The sequence below is a fragment of the Stegostoma tigrinum genome, chromosome 43 (assembly GCF_030684315.1).
Source record: "Stegostoma tigrinum isolate sSteTig4 chromosome 43, sSteTig4.hap1, whole genome shotgun sequence".
NCBI lineage: Eukaryota > Metazoa > Chordata > Chondrichthyes > Orectolobiformes > Stegostomatidae > Stegostoma > Stegostoma tigrinum.
This window is the reverse complement of record NC_081396.1, coordinates 6,083,372-6,096,999: the sequence shown is the minus strand read 5'-3', so window position 1 is coordinate 6,096,999 and position 13,628 is coordinate 6,083,372. Positions and strand designations below refer to the sequence as shown.

Here is a 13,628-nt window from a genome sequence, read left to right as displayed (position 1 = left end):
CTTTACACAGAGAGTTGTGAGAGCATGGAATGCGTTGCCAGCAGCAGTTGTGGAAGCAAGGTCATTGGGGTCATTTAAGAGACTGCTGGACATGTATATGGTCACAGAAATTTGAGGGTGCATACATGAGGATCAATGGTCGGCACAACATTGTGGGCTGAAGGGCCTGTTCTGTGCTGTACTGTTCTATGTTCTATGTAAGGGATAGAAGGTTCAGAATGGATGTGAGGAAAATGCTGTCATCCAGAGGGTGTTGAATCTGGAGCTCACTACCTGTCAGGGTGATAGAGGAACAAACCCTCATGTCATTTAAGAACAGATTCACACAGCGCAGGAAAGGCCCTCCAGCCCATCGAGCCAGCACCAATGTAACTACCACTGAAAGTGTGCTAATTTCCTGCACTTGTCCCACATCCTTCAATGTAATGATATTCGAAGTGCTCATCCAAATATTTTTTAAAAGTTGTAAGGTGTCCGGCCTCCACAGCCATCCCAGGTAGTGCACTTCAGATTCCCACCACCCACTGAGTGAAAACCATTGTTCCCAAATCCCCTCTGATCCTACTGCCCCTCACCCTGAAGCTTCCCTAAATCTCGTGATTTGATTCGTCAACCCAGGGGAGCGGCTGCTTCCTACTCACCCTGACTATACCCCTCAACTTCACATACTTCAATCGTCCTCCACACCCCCCATGTCTTCTCTGCTCTAAATAAAAGCATTTAGATGTGCACTTGCAATGCAAAGCGATGACCAAGTGCTGCAAAATGGGATTAGAGTATTGTTTTTGACCAGTCCAGATTCACGGGGCCGAAGGGCCTTTTTCTGTGCTGTAGACCTCTATGACTATGAGTAGTGGAAGCCCAATCTGCAGACAAGCATGAGCCAATGAGTTTTGGCTGTTCAGTGGAGTAGCGGCCAGCTATTGTTGACGAAAGCCTTCCACTTGCCAATAACTTTGTAATTGGATGTCGAGTAACTTGGACTGGGAACATCTTGACACAAACTGTCGGACATCTGGAGAGGAAGGAATTGCTTTTGCTCTGAAATAAAAAGGCACCTGGAGCCTGAAGGTAGCCAGTTTTGTTTTCTTCCCCTGAGCACTGCTGGAGAACTTAGAGACCTATGTACATAATTCTTTGAGGTTTTCATCGTACAAAGACAGGATGGCAAAGAGGCACTTTAGCACACTTACCTTCATTACTCAGACCTTTGAGTATAGGAGTTTGGTCGTCATGTTGAGGCTGTACAGGACATTGTTGAAGCCTCTTCTGGAGTATTGTGTACAGTTCTGGAGTATTGTGTACAGTTCTGGTCGCCCTGTTAGAGGAATGATATTATTAAGCTGGAGAGGGTCCAAAAGAGATTTAGCAGGATCTTGCCAGGAATGGAGGGTTTAAGTTATAAGGAGAGACTGGGACTTTTTTCACTGGAGCACAGAAGGTTGAGGGATGATCTTATAGAGGTTCATAAAATTATGCAGGTTATAGATAAGGTGAATGGTAGGTGCATTTTCCCTAGGGTAGAGTTTTGAATGCTAGGGGACATATTTTTACGGTGGAAGATGGAAGATTTTAAAAATACATCAGGGCATTTTTTTAACACGAGTGGTTTGTGTGTGGAATGAACTTCCAGTGGAAGTGGTGGATACGAGTACAGTTACATTTAAAACACAGATAGATAAATACACGATTAAGAAATGTTTGGGTGAAAATGGGCCAAGAACGGGCAGGTGAAACTAGTTTAATGTGGGATTATGGACTGGTTGGACCAAAGGGTCTGTTTCTGTCTTGGATGACATTGTGATTGCTGTATGCTGTGGTTCTTAATGAACGGGTCACAGGAATTATAAGTGTGAACCAGCCACCCTGTGCCTTCTACAAGTGAGCAAAGATTATCTCGGAATGCAAAGGTGCCTTGTGGAGATGGACTTTTAATTTAGGTAAATGTGAGGTGTTGCATTTTGATAAGGCTCATACAATTAATGGTGGAGCCCTGGCGTATATTGTTAAACAAAGGGACCTAGGGGTGCAGGTGCATAGTTCCTTGAAAATGGAGTTGCACGTAGAAAAGATTGTGAAGAAGGCATTTGGCACAGTCACCTCTATTGTTCAGTGCATTGAGTGTAGGAGTTGGGATGTAATGTTGTACAAACCTCGTTTAGAATGCTGTGTACAATTCTGGTCGCCCATCTATAGGAAGGAAGTTGTTAAACCTGAGAGGATCCAGAAAAAAATTGTAAGGATTTTGCCAGGACTAGAGGAAATGAGTAATAGGGAGAGGCTCAATAGGCTGAGGCTGTTTTCCCCGGAGCATTGAAAGCTGAGGGGTGACCTTACAGAGGTTTATGAAATCATGAGGGGCTTGGATAGGGTGAATAGCTGAGATCTTTAGGGTGGGTTTAAAAGGTGAAAGATTTAAAAAGAACCTGAGAAGTAATTTTTTCACACAGAGGGTGGTACATATATGGAACGAGCTGCCAGAGGAAGTGGTGGAGGCTGGTACAATTACAACATTTAAAAGGCATCTGGATGGGTACATGAATATGAAGGGTTCAGTGGGATATGGGTCAAATGCTGGCAAATTCAGATGAAATTAATTTAGGACATCTGGTCAGCATATTCAAGTTGGACTGACGGGTCTCTTTCTGTGTTGTATGACTTTTTAGAAGTATGTAAAGACAAGTGAGGAACCACATGTCCTGAGAAGCCAAAAAGGACCAGTTCAGTGCGTCCGATGAGCAAAGCCATGTGCACTGCTTTTACATTCATTCCCTCTGTCCATAACACCATCGTTCAGTAGTTAGCACTGCAGCCTCACACCAGGGACCCGGGTTTGATTCCACTCTCGGGCGACTGTCTGTGCAAAGTTTGCACATTCTCCCCGTGTCTGCGTGGGTTTGCTCCGGGTTCCTCCCACAGTCCAAAGATGTGCAGGCTAGGTGAATTGGCCATGCCAAATTGCCCGTAGTGTTCAGGGAGGTGTAGATTGGGTGGGTTATAGGGAGATGGGTCTGGGTGGGATGCTCTGAGGTTCGGTGTGGACTTGTTGGGCCGAAGGGCCTGTTTCCCCTCTGTAGGGATTCTATGATGATAACATTTTCCTTTCTAAGGAAAGTGTTATTGTGTGTGTCTGTGTATACAGAGGGGAGGTTTATAGGGAAGTTAGATATTCAATGAGTATAGTTGTGTGCTAATCGTTATTTTGCCCTGTAGTTAGTCTCTTTGTCTGTAATAATTAGCATTGTTGTTGGGAAAACAACTCCGTGCTTTCTGTTAATCTGGTTCTGAGAGACAGTAAATTGGGTGATTCTGCACGCTTTTGAAAATCTTTAACTTCTGAACATGTCCAGGAATTAGGTTCTTTGACTTTGTGTGCTCCCCCAGTGAGGTATAACAATATTCCTCACTGTATCATGTAGGTATAAATGCACATAATTAATTAATAAATCCCCAGTGTGGAAGCAGGCCATTCAGCCCTTTGAGTCCATACCAACCCTCTGAAGAGCATCCCGCCACGACATCCCCCATCCCTAAACTCCATGCTTCCCGTGGCCAATCCACCGGCTCATCCCTGGATACTGTGGGCAATTTAGCATGGTCAGTATACCTAACCTGCACATCTTTGGATTTTAGTGGAGAATTTTTTTACAAACTACACCAACAACAGTAAAGCTGACATTTCAGGTCAGGAGCCTCCTTCACCTTTCCTGCTGCTCTGATGCTGCCTGGTCTGCTGTGTTCCTGCAGCTCCACACTTTGTTATCTGTGACTCCAGCATCTGCAGTTCTTGCTATCCCAACAATAGTAAATACCACTTACTCCAGCAGAATATCAATTCACTCTGAACAATGTGACGCATGTGTCATCAATACCCCGATTTTCAGGAAAATGTTTTGAAAAGAAAGTCAAACTCTTCTTCTCTGACGCTAAGCTCTGAGCTGAATCAAATGTCCCAAGGTAACAACTCTTTTGACACAGAAATTGCTGGAGAAATTCAGCAGGTCTGGCAGCATCAGTGGGGTTAAAGCAGTGTTACCTGACCTGCTGAGTTTCTCCAACAATTTCTGTTTAGCTTTCGGATCTTCACCCTCCACAGTTCTTAGTTTTATTATTATTCCGAGCTGATTGTTGGTCAAAAATGGAGTGATTTCCCTTCAAATACAAATGCTACACCTCTCTGTTTTTTAACCTGTGGTAATTAGATTGCAAAGATTAACATTAACTTACAAGATAATGTATGGTTTAGAAGGGATGGACGCTAGGAAGTTGTTTCCGTTAGGCGGGGAGACTAGGACCCGTGGGCACAGCCTTAAAATTAGAGGGGGTAAATTTAAAACTGAAATGAGGAGACATTTCTTCAGCCAGAGAGTGGTGGGCTTGTGGAATTCATTGCCGCAGAGTGCAGTGGAGGCCGGGACGTTGGATGCCTTCAAGGCAGAGATCGACAAATTCTTGATCTCAGAAGGAATCAAGGGCAACGGGGAGAGTGCAGGGAAGTGGAGTTGAAATGCCCATCAGCCATGGTTTAAATGGCGGAGTGGACTTGATGGGCCGAATGGCCTTACTTCCACTCCTCCGACTTTATGGTCTAAGATTTGACCTCAGACAGGATTAACTGCATTGGAAATACCTCATTAAATAGGTTGCATGAAATACCCACCATTTCACCCCCGAAACAGGTCAGGCCCTGATTCCGGCTCCGGAGTCCCACAGCTCTCTTAAATCCCTGGGAGCTTTACCGACAGATGGTGCGCAGAGGAAGTTTCAGTCAATGGGAAGCTCAAAATAAAATCCCGTGCCGCATGAAAATCAAGAACAAAAACAAAAGTTGCTGGAAAAGCTCAGCAGGTCTGGCGCCATGTGCGTGACGATCAAATTTGGAGGGAAAAGGCGCCGTTTGGCGCGGTCGTGGGGGTGGGATGTGGGTGAGCAGCTGCCCGGCGCAGGCGCAGTTGCCGCTAGTGGGCGGGGCTCGAACTCCCGCCTGGGAGCCGCCGTCGCCAGGGGGAAGGGGGAGGGGCAGATCCCCGAGCAGCCCCTCGCCCTCTCCCGAGGCGGTTGCCCTGGAAACCGCGGCTCCAGGAGGCGGCACGAGGGGAGGGGCGTGGCTCTGGAATCCCTCGAGAACCAAGTTTGGGGCTGGATGTACGCAGACGTCACCAGGGAGTAATGTGATTCCTATTGGCGGCTTCAGGCAGGCCCCACCCTCCACCGAGACGTCACAACGCGGAAGTTATTCTGTGAGGTTCAAAGCGATCTCCTCTGTGGAACAGCTGGGAGCAAAGCAATGTCCTTTCTGCTTTCCATTCCTATTCTCATCCTTGGGGGGGAAGAGGAATACTGCTCGCTTGCAGTAACTAAAGGGAGAAGTAGTAAATCCAGGGAGCAGCCAGGTTCTGCAAAGGTCGGTTAACTTGCCTCTCTTTTCCAAACGTTGACATTCTTTGCTCCCCTACCTTGATAGATTAATTTGGCTAAAAGAATGGCCTCCTTCCTAAACTTCACAACTTAAAGGGGTAATTTCTCATTTCAGTAACCTGTCAATTTAATAAGACAATTGAGTCTCATGTTATTTGGTGAATATTTGACACGTTATGTATGGTTCTCTAAGGTTCATTTATAAGATTTCTGGTCTTTTAACATAGTCCTGTAGGTACATTATATCTACACAATAATAGGATACCAGTTTATTTATTTAAAATGCTCGTCCAATTTTATTTAGTAATAATTTATCAACCCCAATTCCAAGAACCATGTAGGCAGCGAGTTCCAGATCATTATCAATTCCTGCCTCAATAATATTCTTTCTCACATCCCCTATGTATTTTTAATCATAAACAGCATGCATAATGACCAACTTTAAATAACATATATGTACACATAGTATAAACTTTAATAACACTTACATACATATGGATTTCAGCAGCACACATTTTAAAATTAAATTACATACATATGTACACATGTAATGTGAATTTCTATTATTTACTCGCAGTGATAACTTGTGTAAACTCCTTTTGCAGGCTGATTAAAGAGGAGCATTCATACAAACGAATCTCAGAACACACATTACATCAATGTCTTGCGGAGTCACTCAGTTCATCAGTGTGGAATATCATTGGCACGTAAATCAAGGAAGAGAAATATTTGTCCAATCTGTCTGCTTCCACAGGTTTTAAACATCACTGTGACTGAAGGAGTACCCAACGTTCCACACAGTGTTCCAGGGCGCTGACCAATCGTTACACTCTGAGGAAAGCATCGCGCTATTCAGATCAGGAAAGAGTATATCAATGTTTTGGGTGTGAGCAAAGTTTTGACTGATTACCGAACCAGGGACCCCTGAACCATGGAGAAACCGTGGAAATGTGGGGACTGTGGGAAGGAATTTTCGTCCCCGTCTGCCCTGGCGATTCACCGACGCAGTCACACCGGGGAGAGGCCGTTCACATGCTGCGTGTGCGGTAACGGATTCACTCACTCGTCCCACTTGGTCACCCACCGGCGGGTCCACACTGGGGAGAGGCCGTTCCGCTGCTCCGAGTGTGGGAAGGGGTTCACTCAGTCGTCCCACCTGATCACTCACCAGCGGGTCCACACCGGGGAGAGGCCGTTCCACTGCTCCGAGTGCGGGAAGGCCTTCGGTCAGCCGTCTCATGTGCGGCTGCACCAGCGGGTGCACAGCGGTGAGAGGCCGTTCAACTGCTCCGAGTGCGGCAAGGGATTCGGCGACCTGTCTGCGCTGCAGAACCACCGCACGGCCCACTCGGCCGAGCGGCGCTTTGCCTGCTCCGCATGCGGGAAGCAGTTCACCCGGCTCACCAACTTGCAGCGGCACCAGATGGCGCACACGGGAGAGAAGCCGTTCGCCTGCTCCACCTGCGGCAAGGCCTTCACCCGGTCGACCAGCCTGCTGGCCCACCGCCGGGTTCACACCGGGGAGAGGCCCTTCACCTGCCTGGTCTGCCGGAAGGGATTTGCCGATGCATCCAGCCTGCGGAAGCACCGGCGCATCCACACCGGGGAGAGGCCGTTCGCTTGCTCGGTGTGCGGGAAGGCCTTCACCCGGTCATCCCACCTACGACTGCATCAGCGGGTTCACAGCGCGTAGCAGCAAGTGAGCATCGGAAAGGAATCTTGTTGGTCTCTCCAGCCTGAAGAAAGACCGCCAAGTCCATACCAGCGAGAGAGACAAATGGCTCTGCTGAGCATGTGAGAAGAGCATAACTAAATCATTCAATTTGCAACGATTACAGAGCGTTCAGCTGTTCTGACAATGGGCATTATTTGCAGTTATTTTTGTTGAGTGGTTCAGACTCAATGTTTTATTGTTGTCACATGTACCGAGATACAGTGAAAAGTGTTGTTTTGTGTGCTATGCAGCCAGATCACGCGATACAAAATCCATCAGGGGTAGCAGAACAGAATGTAGAGTGAAGTGTTAGAGCCACAGAGAAGGTGCGGAGAGAGAGATCAGCAGTAACATATCAGCAATCCATTCAAAAGTCTGATAACAGCGGGGAAAAAGCTGTTTTTGACTCTGTTTGTATGTGTATTCACATGTTTCTCCCTCCTGCCCAATGGAAGAGCGTATAAGCGGAGGGTGGGAAGGACCTTTGATTACGTTGGTGACTTTTCTGAGGCAGCAGGATGTTTATATAGAGTCGATGGGTAGAAGGCTGGCTTGCCTGAACGACTCGGCTGTGTTCACGATTCTCATAGTATCTCGCGCGCTCGGGAAGACCAGTTGCCGTATGATGTACCTCTGGAGTTGAACCCAACCTCCCCTGGCCCAGAGGGACGGACATTTACTGCTGTGTTCCAAGCTCCTACGTTGTTAATTGTAGATATTTTCCAATGAGCTGGTTCAGAGAAGTTTGTACATACTGGGAGCAGGTGGAACTTGAACTCAGGCCTCCTGGCTCAAAGATAGGGACATGACCACTGCTCCACCAGACCCCTCTGGACAGTAATTGTACTGACTGAGATTGATTATATTCCTCATGAATCAATGGCTACTTGAGTACGTTGTACAGAAAATGGAGTCAGGAGGTACTTGTGGGAATTCCTTGCATTGGGGTAAGTGATGTGTTAAGTAAGACTTCTTGAAATAAGAAAGTGTATACTGTATTAGTCAGACCTATCAGTACTAGCTTAGTTTATCAATAGTCATAATCTTTATTAATAGTTGTAGTGTAGGGTAGAAGCCAGGATTTGCTGAAAATAAAGATACATTTTTGTCAAAGTTTTTTAATCTCATCTTTTTTTTTATCTCATCATCTGCACAATAAGAAATACCAAAATAAAGCAAAAGCAACGTTTAAACTCTATGAGAGGAGATTCGGGTGAAAATTGGTCAAGTAACATGAAGCTCCAATGAGTAAACTAAAGGAAAATCAAATTCACATAAGTGAAATAAAGTCATAGTCATGCAGTACAGAAACAGGCCTTTTGGTTCAACTTATCTATGCCGACCCAAATCCCAAACTAAACTGCTCCCAAATGCCTGCGCTTGGACCATATCCCTCCAAACATTTCTTGCTCATGGTCAGAAGTCACACAATACCAGGTTATTGTCCCAACAGCTTTATTTGAAATCACAGGCTTTCACAGCACGGCCCCTTTGTCACTGCACCTGACAAAGGGACCATCTCTGAAAGCTTGTGACGTAAAATAAATCTTTTGGACTATAACCTAGTGTGCTGCAACTTCTGACTTTGTCAATGCCAGCACCTCCGCACCATTTCTCATTTATGTACTTATTCAAATGTTTTTAAATGTTGTATCTGTACCTGCATCCTCTGGAGGTTCATTCCAAAAACGAACCACTCTCTATGTAAATAGATTGCCCCTCATATCTTTATAAAATCTTTCTCCTCTCACCTAGTCTTGAAATTCCCACCCTGGGGAAAAGACACCTCATCTATACCTGTTAATGAAATGTGAGGCTGGATGAACACAGCAGGCCCAGCAGCATCTCAGGAGCACAAAAGCTGACGTTTCGGGCCTAGACCCTTCATCTGATGGATACTATTAAGCTGGAGAGGGTTCAGAAGATATTTACCAGGATGTTGCCGGGAATGGAGGATTTGAATTATAAGAAGAGGTTGGGCAGGCTGGGATCTATTTCACTGGGCGTAGGAGGATGAGGGGGCAACCTTATAGAAGTTTATAAAATGACTACAGGTATAGATGAGTGATAATGGGAACTGCATATGCTGGAGAATCCAAGATAATGAAATGTGAGGCTGGACTTCAAAGAATCATGTACTTGAATACCTAGGTCTCTCGGTTCTACACCATTACCTGAAGCTCTACTGTTGATTGTATAAGTCCTGCCCTTGTTTGTTTTGCCAAAATGCGATACCTCCCATTTATCCAATTTAAATTCCATCCGCCAGTCTTCAACCCATTGACCAAATTGATCAAGATCTCTTTGTAATCTTAGATAATCTTTTCCCCTGTCCACTACAGCACCAAACTTGGTGTCATCTACGAATTTACTAACCATGCATTCTATATTAAGTGAAAGCATGCCGTGGCAGCTTCAGCACGTGTATCTATGAGAAGTTGTAGATGCTGCCAATGACGACACTGTCTGCAGGAAGTACCACCCAACTGCCAAATCTCATGAGTTTCAGAGCCTGCAGTGGTGGCTGGAGTCATCTGTTTCTCTTCCAGGTCTTGAGGCTCTGCAGTTCTTAGTTTTATTATTATTGCTGGAAGATTCTTGGTCAAAAATGGGGTGATTCCCTTCAAATGTAAATGCTTCGCCTCTCTGTTTTTCAACCTCTGGTAAATAGATTAGAAAGTTTTGACCTTAGACTGGATTAGTTGCATTGGAAATAACTCCCGAAAGAAAAATAGGTTGCATAAAATGCCCAGCATTTCATCCTTGAGCAGGTCTAACGCTTCCAGCTCCAGAGTCCGATAGCTCTCTCAATCCTGGGGAAGGTCTGGAAATTGCTTTACTGACAGATGCTGCACAGAGGAGGAAGTTTCAGTTAATGTTGTTATGAAGTTGGGTAGAGTACTCATGCATTGGAAGGCAGGAAATTAGAATTTGTTTTGGTGAAAAATTATGGTGGGGAAAAGAGTGCTGTGGTCCCTCTAAGAACTTATGCTTTGCCTGTGTTTGGAAGTTTATAAATACATGTTCACAGAGTGCCCTAATGGAAACATTTTGTATAGAACGGCCAAGCAACATTTTTTTGTTCAAGGGCAACAAGCTTGAAATTGGCTAATTAATTTAAATCATGTGCCTAGATACAGAAAGCCAATTGAATTTAAACTGATGGTATTGACAACCTGAAACCAATCATAAAAATTTGATTCAGTCATTATGGGTTTATAAGCAAGGACATTTGGAAAATCGGAGAAAGCAATCTACGGCATGCCAGAGTTAGCATCATTCAGCTCTGAGAAAGGCCACTGAATTAATTTAAGGTGCCACAGTATTTTAGGTCAGAGTCCTCATTGAAGAAATGAGAGATATAAATATCCTTGATTGTATAATTAAAGGAAGAAAGGGAATTTGTGAATAGAGTGGAAAAGACACCGAACTTGGAGAGATTAAGTTATAACTTATTGTTCTTTTACTAATTGAGTTTATTATGTGAGACTTGTGTTTATTTGAACAGTATTCCAGGAGATTTTGGAAAGTTAGGAAATAGTACTTGGAGCAACTTGTTCAGTTTGTTAGTAATTCTGCTCATTTGTTCCTTGTTAGGGTTAAACAAATAAATTGTTTCTTGTATAATAAAGTGTGAAGCTGGATGAACACAGCAGGCCAAGCAGCATCTCAGGAACACAAAAGCTGACGTTTTGGGCCTAGACCCTTCTTCAGAGAGGGGGATGGAGTGAGGGTTCTGGAAAAAATAGGGAGAGAGGGGGAGGCGGACCGAAGATGGAGAGAAAAGAAGATCAGTGGAGAGGAGAGTATAGGTGGGGAGGTAGGGAGGGGATAGGTCAGTCCAGGGAAGACGGACAGGTCAAGGAGGTGGGATGAGGTTAGTAGGTAGGAAATGGAGGTGCGGCTTGAGGTGGGAGGAAGGGATGGGTGAGAGGAAAAACAGGTTAGGGAGGCAGAGATAATGGGAACTGCAGATGCTGGAGAATCCAAGATAATACAATGTGAGGCTGGATGAACACAGCAGGCCCAGCAGCATCTCAGGAGCAGAAAAGCTGACGTTTCGGGCCCAGACACTTCATCAGAGAGGCTCTGATGAAGGGTCTAGGCCCGAAACGTCAGCTTTTGTCTCCTGAGATGCTGCTGGGCCTGCTGTGTTCATTCAGCCTCACATTTTATTATTTAGGGAGGCAGAGACAGGCTGGTCTGGTTTTGGGATGCACTGGGGGGAGGGGAAGAGCTGGGCTGGTTGTGTGATGCATGGGGGGGGAGGGGAAGAACTGGGCTGGTTTTGGGATGCGGTGGGGGAAGGGGAGATTTTGAAGCTGGTGAAGTCCACATTGATACCATTAGGCTGCAGGGTTCCCAAGTGGAATATGAGTTGCTGTTCCTGCAACCTTCGGGTGGCATCATTGTGGCACTGCAGGAGGCCCATGATGGACGTATCATCTAAAGAATGGGAGGGGGAGTTGAAATGGTTCGCGGCTGGGAGGTGCAGTTGTTTATTGCGAACCGAGTGGAGGTGTTCTGCAAAGCAGTCCCCAAGCCTTCGCTTGGTTTCCCCAATGTAGAGGAAGCCACACGGGGTACAATGGATACAGTAGACCACATTGGCAGATGTGCAGGTGAACATCTGCTCAATATGGAAAGTCATCTTGGGTCCTGGGATAGGGGTGAGCGAGGAGGTGTGGGGGCAAGTGTAGCACTTCCTGTGGTTGCAGGGGAAGGTGCCAGGTGTGGTGGGGTTGGAGGGCAGTGTGGAGCGAACAAGGGAGTCACGGAGAGAGTGGTCTCTCCGGAAGGCAGACAAGGGTAGAGATGGAAAAATGTCTTGGGTGGTGGGGTCGGATTGTAGATGGCAGAAGTGTCGGAAGATGATACGTTGTATCCGGAGGTTGGTGGGGTGGTGGGTGAGAACGAGGGGAATCCTCTTTGGGCGGTTGTGGCGGGGGCGGGGTGTGAGGGATGTGTTGCGGGAAATGCAGGAGACGTGGTCAAGGGTGTTCTCGACCACTGGGGGGGGACATTGCGGTCCTTGAAGAACTTGGACATCTGGGATGTGCGGGAGTGGAATGCCTCATCCTGGGAGCAGATGCGGCGGAGGCGGAGGAATTGGGAATAGGTTCGCAATAAACAACTACACCTCCCAGTCGCGAACCATTTCAACTCCCCCTCCCATTCCTCAGACGACATGTCCATCATGGGCCTCCTGCAGTGCCACAATGATGCCACCCAAAGGTTGCAGGAACAGCAACTCATATTCCCCTTGGGAACCCTGCAGCCCAATGGTATCAATATGGACTTCACCAGCTTCAAAATCTCCCCTTCCCCTACCTACTAACCTCAGCCCACCCCCATGACCTGTCCATCCTCCCCGGACTGACCTATCCCCTCCCTACCTCCCCACCTATACAGTCCTTTCCACCTATCTTCTCCTCTATCTATCTTCGGTCCGCCTCCCCCTCTCTCCCTATTTATTCCAGTTTCCTCTCCCCATCCCCCTCTCTGATGAAGGGTCTAGGCCCGAAACGTCAGCTTTTGTGCTCCTGAGATGCTGCTGGGCCTGCTGTGTTCATCCAGCCTCACATTTTATTATCTTGGATTCTCCAGCATCTGCAGTTCCCATTATCCCTGATACAATTGTGTCTTGTTATTTGTAAATTGGAGATCAGGGATTTTCTTTCTTTTAGTCACTCTTTTAACAGATTACGAGGGGAAAGTCGAGCTTCTCTGAGTGTTGCGGGGGAGGTAATTATGAGAGGGGAACCTCTACTCCCGTCATAACGGATTGGCGCTTGTGTTTTAGTTTAATTATCAGGGGGGTTTGGCTACTCCTCCTCTCTAACAAAGTGAAACATTGCTGCACGAAAATCAAACTTGGAGGCGAATGAAGGGAAGTCATTTTGCAAAGCAGCCTCCGACCTCACTGAGCTGCAGAACAGCGCACATGCGCAGTGCGGTTCCCGCTGTCCGGACGGACGGAGTGCGGTGGTCGTGGTCTTGGAAGGGGCGGCTGTCCGGAGCAGGCGCAGTGCCGCAAGTGGGCGGGGCTCAATCTGTCCCTTGGGGGAAGCAGCCGCCGTCGCCGGGACGTCACTCGCTTCGGCCCCGGGGCCGGTTGCCCTGGAAACCGTGGCCCCGGGAGGCGGAACAATAGGTCGGGGCGGGGCGATCCTGATCGCGCCCCTGGCATGGAAGCCGAGGACGTCAACTACGAGCACTGTCATTCTGATTGGCGGCTTCGGGAAGGCCCCGCCCTCCACTGCGGAGGGCGTCACAACGCGGAAGTAGATCCGTGAGGAAGGAGGGAGGGAGAGAGAAAAATGCTCCCTTGGTCCCTTGCAGCAACTGAAGGGACAGGAAGTGAATCCAGGGAGTAGGCAGGCTCTGGAAAGGTTGGTTAATTTGTCTCTCTCTTCCATACATTGACATTCTTTGCTCCCTCACTTTGATATATTAATTTGGCTAAAAGAATGGCCTCTTTCCTAAAGTTCACAAC

General features: G+C 46.9%; 1 protein-coding gene across 1 annotated transcript in view; it reads left to right on the top strand.

The window, feature by feature from the left end:
• The window catches only part of LOC125448908 (zinc finger protein 850-like), a 64,277-nt gene that overhangs the window by 47,791 nt on the left and 2,858 nt on the right, over positions 1–13,628 (top strand). Inside the window, exons 10-12 of the mRNA XM_059641732.1 lie at positions 3,885–3,957; positions 6,345–7,107; positions 13,137–13,424. Coding sequence (XP_059497715.1) covers positions 3,885–3,957; positions 6,345–7,107; positions 13,137–13,424 — 1,124 coding nt within the window. The remainder of the gene's footprint in view (positions 1–3,884; positions 3,958–6,344; positions 7,108–13,136; positions 13,425–13,628) is intronic.